Genomic DNA, 13,475 nt, shown 5'->3' with positions numbered 1-13,475 from the left:
GATAAGGATCGTCTTTAGGGAGAGGAGAAAAAAGAGGGATTTCTAAAGCAATACCATAAAAGAAGAAACCAAAACACATTTATGTTGATAAGTACTGATGCCATAGTGATATTTATGCAGCTAATAATGGTTTAATAAACGGGCAGTGCTTGTATTTAGCTACAGAATACTGAACACTTGCCTAATACTGATTACTTAGAATACTTTCACATTGATTTGCTTCACATCTATGCACAAATGTGGTGTATAGGCCTACAGTATATGATGAAATAAATTTGCCTTTATAAACACAGTGTGTGCTTTACGCTTGTTGTCTCGCCTGTTTTGAACTTATTTGCCACAATTAGAAAGGTAAAAAAGAACACTAGCGGCACGGTAGCGCAGCAGTTAGCGCTCTTGCTTCACAGCTAGAAGGTCCCGGGTTCGATTCCCACCTGGATAGGGCCTTTCTGTGTGGAGTTTGCATGTTCTCCCCGTGTCTGCGTAGGTTTCCTCCGGGTGCTCTGGTTTCCCCTACCACTAAAAACATGTACAATAGGTCAGGATGAATGATGTGAGTGCATGTATGGTGGTGGTCAGAGGCACCGTTGGCGCAGACGTGTGCAGTCGCGACAGCGCTTCTGTCAGTCTCCCCCAGGGGAAACTGAAGCTACAAACGTAGCTTACCACAACCGAGTATGGAGAGAATGTACAATTGTCTCATGTAAAGCGCTTTGTGACTATATGTCTGTGAAAGGCGCTATATAAATAAAGATCTTCTTCTTCTTCTGTGCAATAGCACACCGGGTCATTTTGATCTTTTCCCTCTTGTTATATGAAGCTTAAATTGAATGATTGAGTACCATAATGTATCCCCATGATTTTAAGAAAGTCACTGTATTCTAAAAACCCTAAAATGAAAGAGAAGTAGAGAGAGAGAAGTAGCTGTACCTGAATACAGTTACTCAAAATGAGCATTTAGAATACATATTCTAAATACATGTATGTATGCATGTATATACTACCCAACACTGTAAATTCCCTCTTAACCCTTAATCACACCTTTAAGTTACATTAAGGGAGCTTCGACACAAAAATCAGCTGTAGTGACACATAATCTTCGAGAACAATATGTTAAACAACATGTGGAAAAGTGCTGCAAGTGTTACTGTTACTGTGAAGTGTCATTTGCAAGGGAAATTAGGAGCGTAAATGCATGTTATTCTGGCCAATATGCAAATGTACTACTTCTGAGTTATCATGCAACTTCCATATCTGACTCAACTGGTCATCTCCTCATGCAAAGGTAAAAGAAGTAAGTAAGTCAACAGTATCTAATGGATATTACACTTTCAGCGCAACACTGTCAGATACAGTTCATGAACCAAAGTACGGGGTGAGATTTTTTATTATATTGTAGGAACACTACACTCTATAATGATTTAGTTCTTAGCATGATACACAGAATCCATGGTGGTGGATTGTTTAGCGTCGTCATGTGGGGCCTGTCTATGTGGAGTTTGCATGTTCTCCCCGTGTCTGCGTCGCTTTCCTCTGGGTGCTCTGCTTTTCCTATGACTAAAATCATTGTGTTTCTGATTGCAAGAGTGAATAAGTCCAAAATCAAAATGAAAAACTGGTGGGGCAGATTCAAACAAATCATGTTTGTGAATGTACAAATGCCTGACAGATTTAGCTTGCAGGCACGACTACAAAATGCAGCCAGGTAGATAAGACGGAAACAAAGAAAGCAAAAAAGATGGAGGGAGTGGTTTGTAGCAGCAGGAGGTCTCCCCCAGGGAAAGACACTAAACCGTGGGGACAGGTCTGAGGAACGATTGAGTCAGCTCAGTTTGTGTTTATAGTGACACAGAGAGTTTCCTAAGAGCCATGTAAATACACAGCTCACGCACCATCAGCCCCATGTATTTATAACACCAGGCAGATCCCATAGTCCCAGAGGACACGGCAGAGACCAGATGGTACAAAGGCACACTTAGGACGAAAAACGAACAGTCAATAGGAGAAGGCACAGTTCAAGCAAAGCCCGTGATTGAACCTTGAAGTAACACAAACTGACAGGGATTCTGGCAGATTTATTTCTTAACATTTCAAACTCTATAGACTACATTTTTGCCTGATGAGAACTGAAGACTATGCCAAAAGGGAGGTCTAGGGGAACATAATAGGTAGTACTGTCAGCTCAAAAGGAGATAAATTAACCTTTTGTGAGTTTTTATTATTTCAAATTGATGTCCGTCTTGAACAAGAAATGGATGATGGTGCGTGGGTGAGCTCGTCTGTTCATTTGGACATCATAGTGTGACAGCCCAGCTTAAGGCAGAACAGGCCAACTAACCACACAATTATCTCACAGTGTGGAGAGAGTTAATGAGGTATTTCACAGACCTCTTGGAACCCTCATATCTTAGTGGGAATTGTGCTGCATGTATAAAAAAGAAGAGAAAAATAGACTGAAACTCTCAAAAGGGAGAGGGCATCGGATCACAAACCTGATCCTCTGTCTCTGTTTAGCCTGATTCAGTGGAGTGTTTTAAGTTAAAGTCACATTCAGGAGACAGGAAACATCATTTGGTCATACTATATGATGATTGGTACCTTCAGTATAAAATGAACAGAAAAAATACATTACTCTATCAATTCAGTTCAACACCTTTTCACTCACAGTTGGTGGTTGGATAAACGATGGCTCCTCTCCTTAGTGCTACTTTGTCTCACTTTAGACTAATTTATTTAAAGCAGTACTACGTAACTTGTTTACCTTGATCAATCCTTTTCCTAGTCCCTCTGGGGTAATACAAGTGTTAATGGGATGATTTGGGGGTCTTTCATTTCCCCCTGGTGTCTCTGGCCAGAAAACTACAATTGCAGCTTTCCCTGCTCCGGGTCGGAGGCCCTGTGAAGAAGCTAACACAATAGTATTTACAGCCAAGTTTGAGAGAAAAAAAAATATCTCCATTGTGTTATTGGATGTACAATATCCATCTCTCCTTTTGTCTTTTCTATCAGCGCAGTATTTACTCTCAAGGACAATTAATGAGTAAAAAAATGCAACATGCTACGACACCTGCAGTGGCGCTTATGGCCTCGAAAGGGCATGAGTTACTTAGTACTGCTTTAAGAAGCAGCAAACTAAGTGCGATTATGGAATGACAGTCAAAATCTTAGGTTTATGTTATACGCACAACTACAGCTGACATTTCCAAAAGTTGCTACACTTTTTTTTTATCGGCTCTATAACTTTCGGAGATCCTGGCCTACTTATAAACTCAATGACTCACATATTGTATGTCACAGCACTATTGTTTTAAAAGAATATAGCAATGCCATATCTACTTTCACAGACTATGTGTAATGATGTGTAATGACAACATCCATTCACATGGATTCACAGAAGTTTGAGGCTGTCTAAACTAAACTTAGTATACTCTGACTCAAACTAATAACTCTTTGAAATGTTCATGATTGTCTCCTCTGTTGGATGCTTTTCTAGATTGAAAAGCTAACCAAACCTCTTTAACCAACACATGCGATATATTTGACAAAATTTCTCTAAAAAACTAAAACTAAAAGCATTCTGAATGAAATGGCTTCAAAACTTAAAGTATGGCATGTAATATAGTGTTGTAAATAAGCAGCATTACTGTCTGCTTTCCCATATTCGAACACTGCCTCATTAGTTCACTTCACATTTCTTTGACCTTATAAACCTTGTCTCCTAATTACACCTCAGCCTTTCGGTTCCACTGCATGCCTTAAGTCGACTCAGTGGACACTGCATTATTGATGGCCGTCACTATCTCTGGCATCTGCTTCTCTCTCTCTCTATCTCTCTCTCTCTCTCTCTCTCTCTCTCTCTCAGTAGGTCCCTAGTTTGATGCAGCCTGGCAGGTACTTAGGCCCGCATCAATCTTTCATAAAAACACACACACAAGAGCTCAAAAAGTCTCAGAAAATGTTTGTTCACGGAGCGTACGGCGTGGCAGAGGGAGGGCGCGGGGTAAAAATAACCTTGGTTCCCCGCGCGTGCCTCCCTTTTGTGATGTTTTAGTGCAACAAAGACAGTGACAAATGCTACAGCACAGTGAAAACCTTCTCAGTTTGACTGCACTCTAGAAACAAACGGGACAGTTTGCAAAGGTCCGACATGAGATGAGCGGCATGTAATGAATACCAATCACAGTCGAATCAAAATTGCAATTTTAATGGTCACAATTAACAAATCGACAAATCAATCGACAAAATGATCTGTCCTCTTTAAGGAATTATGAAAAACCTAACAGTTTAAACTTCTGCAAACAGGTTAAAACATGTCATTACTGTATTAGTCTAACAGCTCATTACTTAGTCTTCTCTTTAATTTGATCTTGTGCCCAATTAAAATGAGCACCTGCATAGAATATTGTTTGAGGTGTACTGTTTGTGTGTGTGTGTGAGTGGGGGGGGGGCGTGATTGCCAGACAGCATCAACCAATTAGAGCAATGCTAGAAACGTCACAGCAACAAGCGGCAGGAAGCCGTTCCAAAAATGTAGGGATTTCATATTTTCCAAATGATTTAAAACAGATGAAAGAGCAGAAGAAAACAGTGTATCGGTCGCCGCGCCGCCATCTTTAATGTTTTGGAAGAGTATGTGGTGGTGACAGGTGATGGCTTCTGTCTCTTGGTGTGTGATTGGACCGATGTGGGTAAAATTGTGAAATGATTGGCTGCGAGCAGACGGTTCTTCTTTTGAACAGAAAGGAGGAGTGTCTGGCAGGGCAGGCAAGGGTTGTGGGGGATTGGGGGATGAACATGTGCATTTGTTTTGTTCGCGTTTAAGGCCAAGCGAGGACCGATCCGCGCCACAGCAGGACCGGCATAGGCTACGTACATCTCTGACATCAAGACACAAACATTGTTTAGCTCACGATGGGGTTAATTAAGTTTTAAGTTTGACCTGTGAAAGCCTGTGGAAGGCAGCACGATGTAAACAAGAAAATGTTTACATCAACCTATGACATATAAGCGACGCCCTCTCGCAAGTGGCGTAGGCACATAATGCAATGCAGCGCCACTCACAAGATATGCGTTCCTTTTGTCAGTTTGAGTATGCACACTCCTTTCACCAGGCACAAGATCTGGCCCAAACAGTTTTAATAGAAAAGGAACCTGTGGAGCCTATTGCCATTTCCTCTTAAGCTTCAGCAGCTAATAGTGTTGCTACGTCCATGTTTTTCACAGTCTTTGGTTAAAACAAGCCTTATGAGTTTGCCAATGATGCCAAAGATTCAGCAGTGTTAAAGAATATTAAACAGGAATGTTAACATGCGATGAAGGGAGAATATAAGTCAATTTGACCTGGTAAATATCTCTGGGATGACACCACTGCTGGTGTTGGTGGTCAGATGGTGGCTGAGGGGGCTAATGGTTCTGCGCCTGTGGTGGAGACGGAGTGGCTGAGGGTTTTTGCTTGGAATGCAGTCTCATACCGTTTTCCTGTTTAATTTACTCCACCTTTGCTTCCATCATCATAAACCGATGGTATTATAACTATGCTTCATTATCTTAATTGTCAGTGGTGTACACACTTTATGTACCAAATTATGCTTCAAATGCAACAGTTTTATTATAATAATTTGGGGTTACAAAAGGCAAGTGTAAATCCCATACGAGCAACTATGGGCCATATGGAGGACATCTAGTCAGACCCTGCTTATGTTAGCGTGTCACAGCACAGGAAAACACAAAACATAATTCTCATTAATAGATTTTAAAAACACAATGTACAAACCCACTTTTTATGGCAGACCTACACTGTGTAGGTCTGCCATAAAATCAAACCATTGCAGCCAAAGGCACTGGTCCAAGTACAGATGAACACAAGCTTTAAAAACCTATTTCTTTGTCATTACTTTGCAAATCAGTGAATGATGTTATCAGACTGGTGATTCACTGTTCTGCGTTTGGCTTCTCCTCCTTTATTAATAACACCAGCGCAGTGGAAATACCAGCCGCACCGAGTGAGTTCCCTGACCTACATTACAGTTTACTTGATGTTTCTGTGTTTCTCCATCTTTTGCCGACATCTTCACAGTCTGCTGATAGACGGACAGCTGGACTGAAAGACACAACAAGCCTGCACCCTGATAGCTCCATCAGCCTGCGTGATGTTTATCTGAAGACGCCGACAGCTTCTTGTCACAGGGAACCATCTTAAAAGCTCTTCCAAAGATGGGGAGAAAGAATGTATTTAAATTAAGCAGCGTGTGCGGCATATGATGAGTTCACATAATGCAGTGCACTAGTGCGAGACACACCAGCTGTTGCTCTGGATGTTCTTTCTAAGTCTGGGTGTGGGTTTAGATGTATCCAATTAGAAATAAGGAGACTGTTGACTGACCCTATCTGACAAAAGGGAATAGGGAATATTTTACTTAACACATTTCTCTTGGGAGATTAATAAAGTAAACTAACTAACTGACTAACTGACAAACTGACAAACTAACTAACTAACTAAAAAAAACCTCCATATGGACTAGATGGCATAGAGAGCTTACAGCGCACTGTGGCAGAGAGGGTATCTCCTCCGAATAAATGTGCATGGCTATCTACCCATGTATGTTATGGTCCATGTATTAGGCTTTTGGAATTCATCAAATTTCTATCAAATCGTGATTAAGTCTAAAGCTGGTAGCAATTATAAGGCATGGTGGAAATAGGGCTGTCACGATAATTACTATATTGATTAATCGATCAACAAATAACAGATAAACAATACATTTTTGGGCTTGATATTTATCGTCTGTACATTTATTAGTATTTATCCCCTACTTTATCTTCTTAAAACTTTGATTTTTAACTGTAAGTTCAGTAAATTTTAGGATATGATTATGCACTTTTAGAACAAAGGTTTACTGTCATGGACGGATGGAGCGTGAGGTCGACAGACGGATCGGTGCGGCGTCAGCAGTGATGCGGTCGCTGTATCGGTCTGTCGTGGTGAAGAGGGAGCTGAGTCGGGGCAAAGCTCTCGATTTACCAATCGATCTACGTTCCCACTCTCACCTATGGTCATGAGATTTGGGTCATGACCGAAAGAACAAGATCGCGAATACAAGCGGCCGAAATGAGTTTCCTTCGCAGGGTGGCTGGGCGCACCTTTCGAGATCGGGTGAGGAGCTCGGTTACCCGAGAGGAGCTCGGAGTAGAGTCGCTGCTCCTTCATGTCGAAAGGAGCCAGCTGAGGTGGCTCGGGCATCTGTTTCGAATGCCTCCTGGTCGCCTCCCGCGGGAGGTGTTCCAGGCATGTCCTAGTGGGACAAGGCCTGGTGGAAGACCCAGGACACGGTGGTGGGACTATGTCTCCGAGCTGGCCTGGTGTCGCCTCGGGGTCCCCCCAGAACAGCTGGAGGAGGTGTGTGTGGATCGGGAAGTCTGGGCATCTCTGCTGAGACTGCTGCCCCCGCGACCCGGCCCCGGATAAAGCGGAAGAAAATGGATGGATGGATGGATGGTTTACTGTCATTTTTATGCCTGAAAGTTGACAGTATCTAGTATTGTGTCAGTAATATTGTTTATTGCGATACTTTCCTGCCTCAATATATCGGACTTCAAAGTATGTGTGAAAGCACATAGTAGGGATCTACTCTTATTGGGGGTTGGCTCCAGAAGCCTGCCCTGTCCTGAAGATCAGTCCCCAGAAGCAGTGCTATAATCCCCCAGCACCTTACATAGTCTTATAAGAGGACAATATTTGAGAGGTCCACGCAAGGGGATTAAATATCTTTGCTGATTGCCACAATTAAACACTTCTGCCACAAATGTACACTGTTCTAATAATAATAATAATAATAATGCATTAGTCTTATATAGCGCTTTTCCAGACGCTCAAAGTCGCTTTACAATTTCGTGCACTATTCATTCACTCCATACTCGGTGGTGGTAAACAAGGCAACCAGTCTGCACACATCAGCCACCACCACCAACCACTTACTACATGATCAATGTCAATAGTTTAAATCGGGTCAGAACTACCCTCTTTTCAACCAGTCTTTGGACCAGTATAAAAAGACTAGCGGCTTTTAGGATACTGCTCCACCATTAGTGCTCCCACATGAGGTTGATATAAACTTGCTCTTTAAGACATCTCTTAGTTGCAGTCTAGGAAACCGACAGTGTGTTGAACACTTTGGACAATCCCATGGAGATGATAACTGACCCAGAAGATTACATGTCAAACATGTGCCATCACCTTGATTTAAACAATGCAACATTAAATATTTAGACGCCTTGTCCTTCCATGAGTAACTGATCCGGCCTTAAGTATGTAAAGCTTTCTGTGCACCGGGATACCACTCAACTAAAGGATTAGAGAGCATCTTATCTTCGAATATCTCCGACAAGCTCGAGACACAGGATTTTATGAAGACTGGAGAGGCTTTATGCACACAGCACTTTACTTTAGATCAGTTATTAACAATATTTGGTTTATGAGAAGGACAGTAGCACACAATTACTTGTTTTCAAACTAAAAATGCCACGCCATTGACATTGCTTATTTTTAGCAAGTAAAAATTGTTTTGCAGTTCAGCTTGGTCATGTTCATTCATTGGGTTATTTCTGATTGACCAGTTTCTTTGAAGGTAGGTTCAAAGTCTTCACAGCATAGGCCAAATAAATGTCTTATAAAGGTCAATAAAGGCTGCTGTGAGTCACAAGTCTTTAAAGCCAATGCTGTGTGATGCGCTATCTTCAAGATGAACGCCCAATCATTAGCCGGGGTAGTACAATCCAATGCCATTTTTTGTCTTTTATATTCTTGCGCCGCACAGTTGAATCACCCAGCCCCACAATGCGGCTTGGGGTCTGGACAAACAGAACCCTGAAAGTCCCATTTGTTTATATGCTGTGTCACTTGCTCAGGGCTATTGTAAAGCCTTCTGCCCTAAACAATATAAACCAATGTAAAAGTAACTTGGCAGGGCACTTGATTGTTTTACACCAGCTTTGTTTTGTCTTGTTCAGGGTGTATTGTTCTATCTTTGGGATGTTGCATCGACTCGACTAAATCTGACCTCATCTTCTTGTGGTTTCGTGCGCTTGCAGTTTGCGCTTGGATTTCATTACGCCGTTGAAAGTGAGAGGACTGCGGATGGGCCTGACAACTGAACGCGAAAGAACAAAGACAAGTACACAAGATTTAACCAGGCAAGAGGTGAAGAAGTCAGTTTGGTTTATGTGCACTGGAATAGCAGCAGCAGCAGCAGCAGCAGCAGCAGCGCTCAACAGTGAGGAGGCAGATGGCTGGTGTAAAGCTGATGAACCTGTGAAAGTCAATTTGCAGATTGATTGATGCGATAAAAAAAAAATAACATAAGATTTTACCATGTGGACTTAACATTGCATAATCATCTGTGTATAGATGCCTGTGCCAAATCAATAAGTCACTACATATATGCAGACACTATAAGACTTACAATATGTGTAGAGTAGAGCTAGTAAGGATGTTTGTGATGTAAAAGACAATGCCCTATATCACCAAAGATACCACAGACAAAAGGCATTATAACGCTGATAACATTAACAAAGTCGACAAAGTATCTCGGGCCAAAGCTGCAACAGAAAGCAGAGATGGTAGTGACGTTTCCTGGCTTTGATTTAACATAAACTGCCATCCTTTATCCAGAGCTGCTTTCTCTCAACAGAGCTGTGTTTTGTGAGGCTGCGGAGAGACTGTTCATGGTCAGAATCTGTCACTAGCCTCCCCTAATGTCCACCGGCCCCTCCCCTGTGCACTATAGTACAGGGTTCATTCATCAACGGTTTGACTTTACCTCCATTCTTCTCTCCATCCCAGTCACCTCCTTTTGTCTATTTATTTTTCTTTCTACTAGTTTAGCTCAAAGGCAAATGTCACGATTTAACTTATGCCCAAATCTAACAAAATGTCATGCTGGTTTCTTGCATAACCTCGTCCGTTTAGCTAATGTGAGACAGCCCAAAAGTCAGTGAAGACAATGAGTTGAAACAAATGACACGATGTTCTCTTTTGATTTGACCTGGAAACTGCAGCATGTCAGCGAGAAATGTAGGTTTGTTGACTGTGAAAGTTACGATCCATCTGTCTCCAAATGCCCTGGCCAAGTAGGACCTTATTTAGGGCAATATTCTGAACACAAGACTGCTTTCTTTCTCCCGCAATCCCTTTGACACAATGAAGCAATCCAAACTCAGGCATAGGCTTACAAACAGTACAGCAAATACATTATATTATCGACATCATATCTTACATATTGTGCTTTAAAAACAGCTTCTGAAATCATCATGTATCAATATACACTCACACCTGCACACTTGGTGGTGGTAGGCGACCTGTAGTAACAGCTGCCCTGGGGTATACTGATGGAAGCCAGGTTGACCTCTCTGACCACCATCAAACACTCACTCACACAGTACATTCCCACATAGGTGAGCAATCTCATCATAATTTGCAATATGAAGTAGCCAGAGCAGGATTCGAACAGTCAACCTTTTCAGTTATACGACGTCCTGTCTGTCGCCTGAACAACAATAAAGTGGAATCCTTTAGCTGCATAGAGTCACCTGCATCTTACATTTGATTCAATGGGTGAGACACTGAGTATACAAGTCAGCAAGCAATGCGCAAATGGACCATTGATGTAATAAGCAAGAGCTAATGATTATGGGTAATGAATGGAAAACTTCAGCTCTTCGGCCTCATAAGATATTATGGACAAAGGAAACGCTTAAATCACATAAGAATGTCGTGTTTTTATATGGCCACACATTTTGCAGATTCGTTTCCACTGGAATGTAAATTAATTTGTATATGTAAAATCAAAAGCATAAAGCGACTATGACTTGGGTATTAGAATGACGAGGATCATGGTCCTCTTTTAGCAGCTGATGGGTTGTAAAATTTGCATCATGAAATATTTACAGAAGACGTAGTTTTCTGAAAAATAAATTAGGAGGTTCTGGAAACCGGCTACAACTCCCCACAACAACAAATGGTAATTAAAAAAAAAACTATACACATAGTCCATGTCCAAAAAGAAACACATTGAAGATTTTGTTGCAGTAAGAAATATCACATCTCCATAAAACACATTTGGTTAGCAGTAATATTTGGATTTAATGTGTAGGAGATTTGTAGGAGGCTTGTAGGAGTAGGCTGTTATGGTTACAGCACTACACATTTCTCTTATGGGGACAACCACTGCGTCAGTCAATATGTAGCATATTGTGTGACTTCACAAACATATCCCAACAGTCAGCGCATTCATTGAGTTGATTTGTTTCAGTAATGCCACCTCAAAAAAAAAAAAAAAAACACACAATAAAGCCTTCTTCCAACTGTGGTGGCAGGTCTCCTCACCCACATAACCACACCGTTTACATCGACTCTCCTCCTCACGCTTGGTTTCGTTGGCGGAGATGGGCATCCCACACCAATGAGTGGGCAGGACGACTGTACACTGCTTCTGCAAATGCACACGAGCATTACAACACCTCAGGGCCTCGTCAATAATGCTCAGTAAGTCCAAACTGATTTGCCACTGGAAGAAGTGCACTGCAGTGGCAAAGATTAGTGGAGAGATGGCCTAAGGATTAATTAGGATAAATCTGACCGATGCCTGTAATTATAGATGGACGACTAATTCCTCCAAGACCAAACAGACCAAAATAGTAATACAAGGTAGAAGCCTTTATTAGCTGAGGTAATATATGAACTTTATTTTTATTTTTTTTAAGTGTTTCATGATACAACCTTTGCAGTGCCCCTGAGGTCCCCCATGGGCCATGGCAGCACTTTTGGAACCAGTTCTAGATAACTTAAATTCTGATGACACGCACAGTGTGTATAGACATATAAGATATAGGTACAACAATAATAATTAGGCTGCAGCAAAATAAACGAATTGGTAAGGACTGTCAATGTAGCAAATACAAGGTTTGATATCCACAAGTATGCTGTAGCTTATTTCTAAAGCTATAACCGCTATTTTCGGGTAATGCACGTTGGGTACACGCACTATCTTACATATTGTCAATCCATATGCAGACCTACATTTAAATCACCTACCTGTAGCCTGTCACACTAAAACAAACAGGCCTAATACTGTTCACTGTTCTCTTCTTACCTGCTCGTTGCTCGCAAGCTCCCTCTCCAGCTGGCGATGCTTGTTGTGCCACACCAAATAGTGGACCGGAAAACGGCACTTCTCCGGAGTTTTCTTGGCGGATATCATCCTCGGATCATAGTTTGTCTCCTCTCCTCCCTTGACTGCGGGTTTGGGCAACAGTTTTTTTTGTGTGTGTCTATTCACGCTATCATAGCCAATGTAACATCACCATCCATCCTCCCGCGGCGACATATCCAGAGGCGTATCGGAGTCGCCCCGCGCTCCCAGGAACACCGCTGGCTGTGCAAAAATTTTAAAAAAAAATGGCAACCAAAAAATGAAAGCCCTCTTCGGAACTATGGGTGTTAAAGCGAGGTCTAGGTTGCCCGCAGCTTTTATTCGTATCCAGCTGCACAGTATCCCCCACCTTGTCGCTCTCTCCCTCCACTCTCTCCGGAGCATCTGGTCCTACCTCCTCCTCCACGCCTCTTCACTCGCATCCACTCCAGTGCTGGCTGATGCGATGATGACAAGCTGCAATGAAATGTGTGCGCGCACTCTCAGTCAATAAGTGGTCGTAAAGAGTTACAGTTGGTCGTGGATCACTTGCTTTTCACATAGGATATTGCAGACAAAAGCAATGTGCATGAAATAATAACAGTGCATATGACAGGTTTTAATGCTTTTGAAAATATGATTGATTTAGATGAATAATAATCTGTTGTTGCCTAAATAATTATCATTTTATTCTAATGAAGCAGCAATTTAAGGAAGAAATGTTGGGCAGAAATGTTTTTCAAGCTGCTGACAGGAAGTGACATACAGTAGTAGATGTTAAGTTCCATACCATTTTTCCTCACTCATTTCCCATTGACATAACATGGTTGGCACGGCAACAGTCTGCAACTGTTGTCCTCTATGTATGTCACTTCCTGTCAGTGTCCAATAAGGAAGTGGAACTATGAGGAAGTGGAAGCGACATACAGTAGATCGGCTTAGTTCCATAGCATTTGACTCACTCATTTCCCATTTCCCATTGACGTCACATGGTTGGCACGGCAACAGTCTGCAACTGTTGTCCTCTATCTATGTCACTTCCTGTCAGTGTCCAATAAGGAAGTGGAACTATGAACATCACAAAAATGGTCAAACTAAAGAAAACTGGGAACATTTATTTTTCTCAAATATTTGTGAAAATAATGACATTTTTAGAGTACATTATGATGTAAATGTAATGTATTTCTTCAAAATTATCTTGGGGCCAAAGGTTTTATGCTGGAGGGCCGGATTTGACGTTGCCTAGCCCGGCTTAATACGAACGAATAAAGGGTTTAAAATAAGTAAATG

General features: G+C 41.7%; 1 protein-coding gene across 2 annotated transcripts in view; it reads right to left on the bottom strand.

Annotated features, from left to right (window-relative positions):
* ankrd13b (ankyrin repeat domain 13B) overlaps nt 1-12,638 on the bottom strand; it is a 31,016-nt gene extending 18,378 nt beyond the window's left edge. Inside the window, exons 1-2 of one of the 2 annotated variants that reach the window (XM_079558327.1) lie at nt 12,556-12,627; nt 12,147-12,428 (exon numbers count right to left, since the gene is read on the bottom strand). In XM_079558327.1, the coding sequence (XP_079414453.1) occupies nt 12,147-12,254 (108 nt within the window). In that variant the 5' untranslated portion in view covers nt 12,255-12,428; nt 12,556-12,627. Of the gene's footprint in view, nt 1-12,146 lie in introns of both variants that reach the window. The other variant, XM_079558326.1, reaches the window with a different exon arrangement.
* Nucleotides 12,639-13,475: the final 837 nt, after the last annotated feature.

Source organism: Gobius niger (assembly GCF_951799975.1).
Source record: "Gobius niger genome assembly, chromosome: 1".
Classification (NCBI taxonomy): domain Eukaryota; kingdom Metazoa; phylum Chordata; class Actinopteri; order Gobiiformes; family Gobiidae; genus Gobius; species Gobius niger.
The sequence above is the reverse complement of the archived record's forward strand: the minus strand, read 5'-3'. Positions and strand labels throughout refer to the sequence as shown.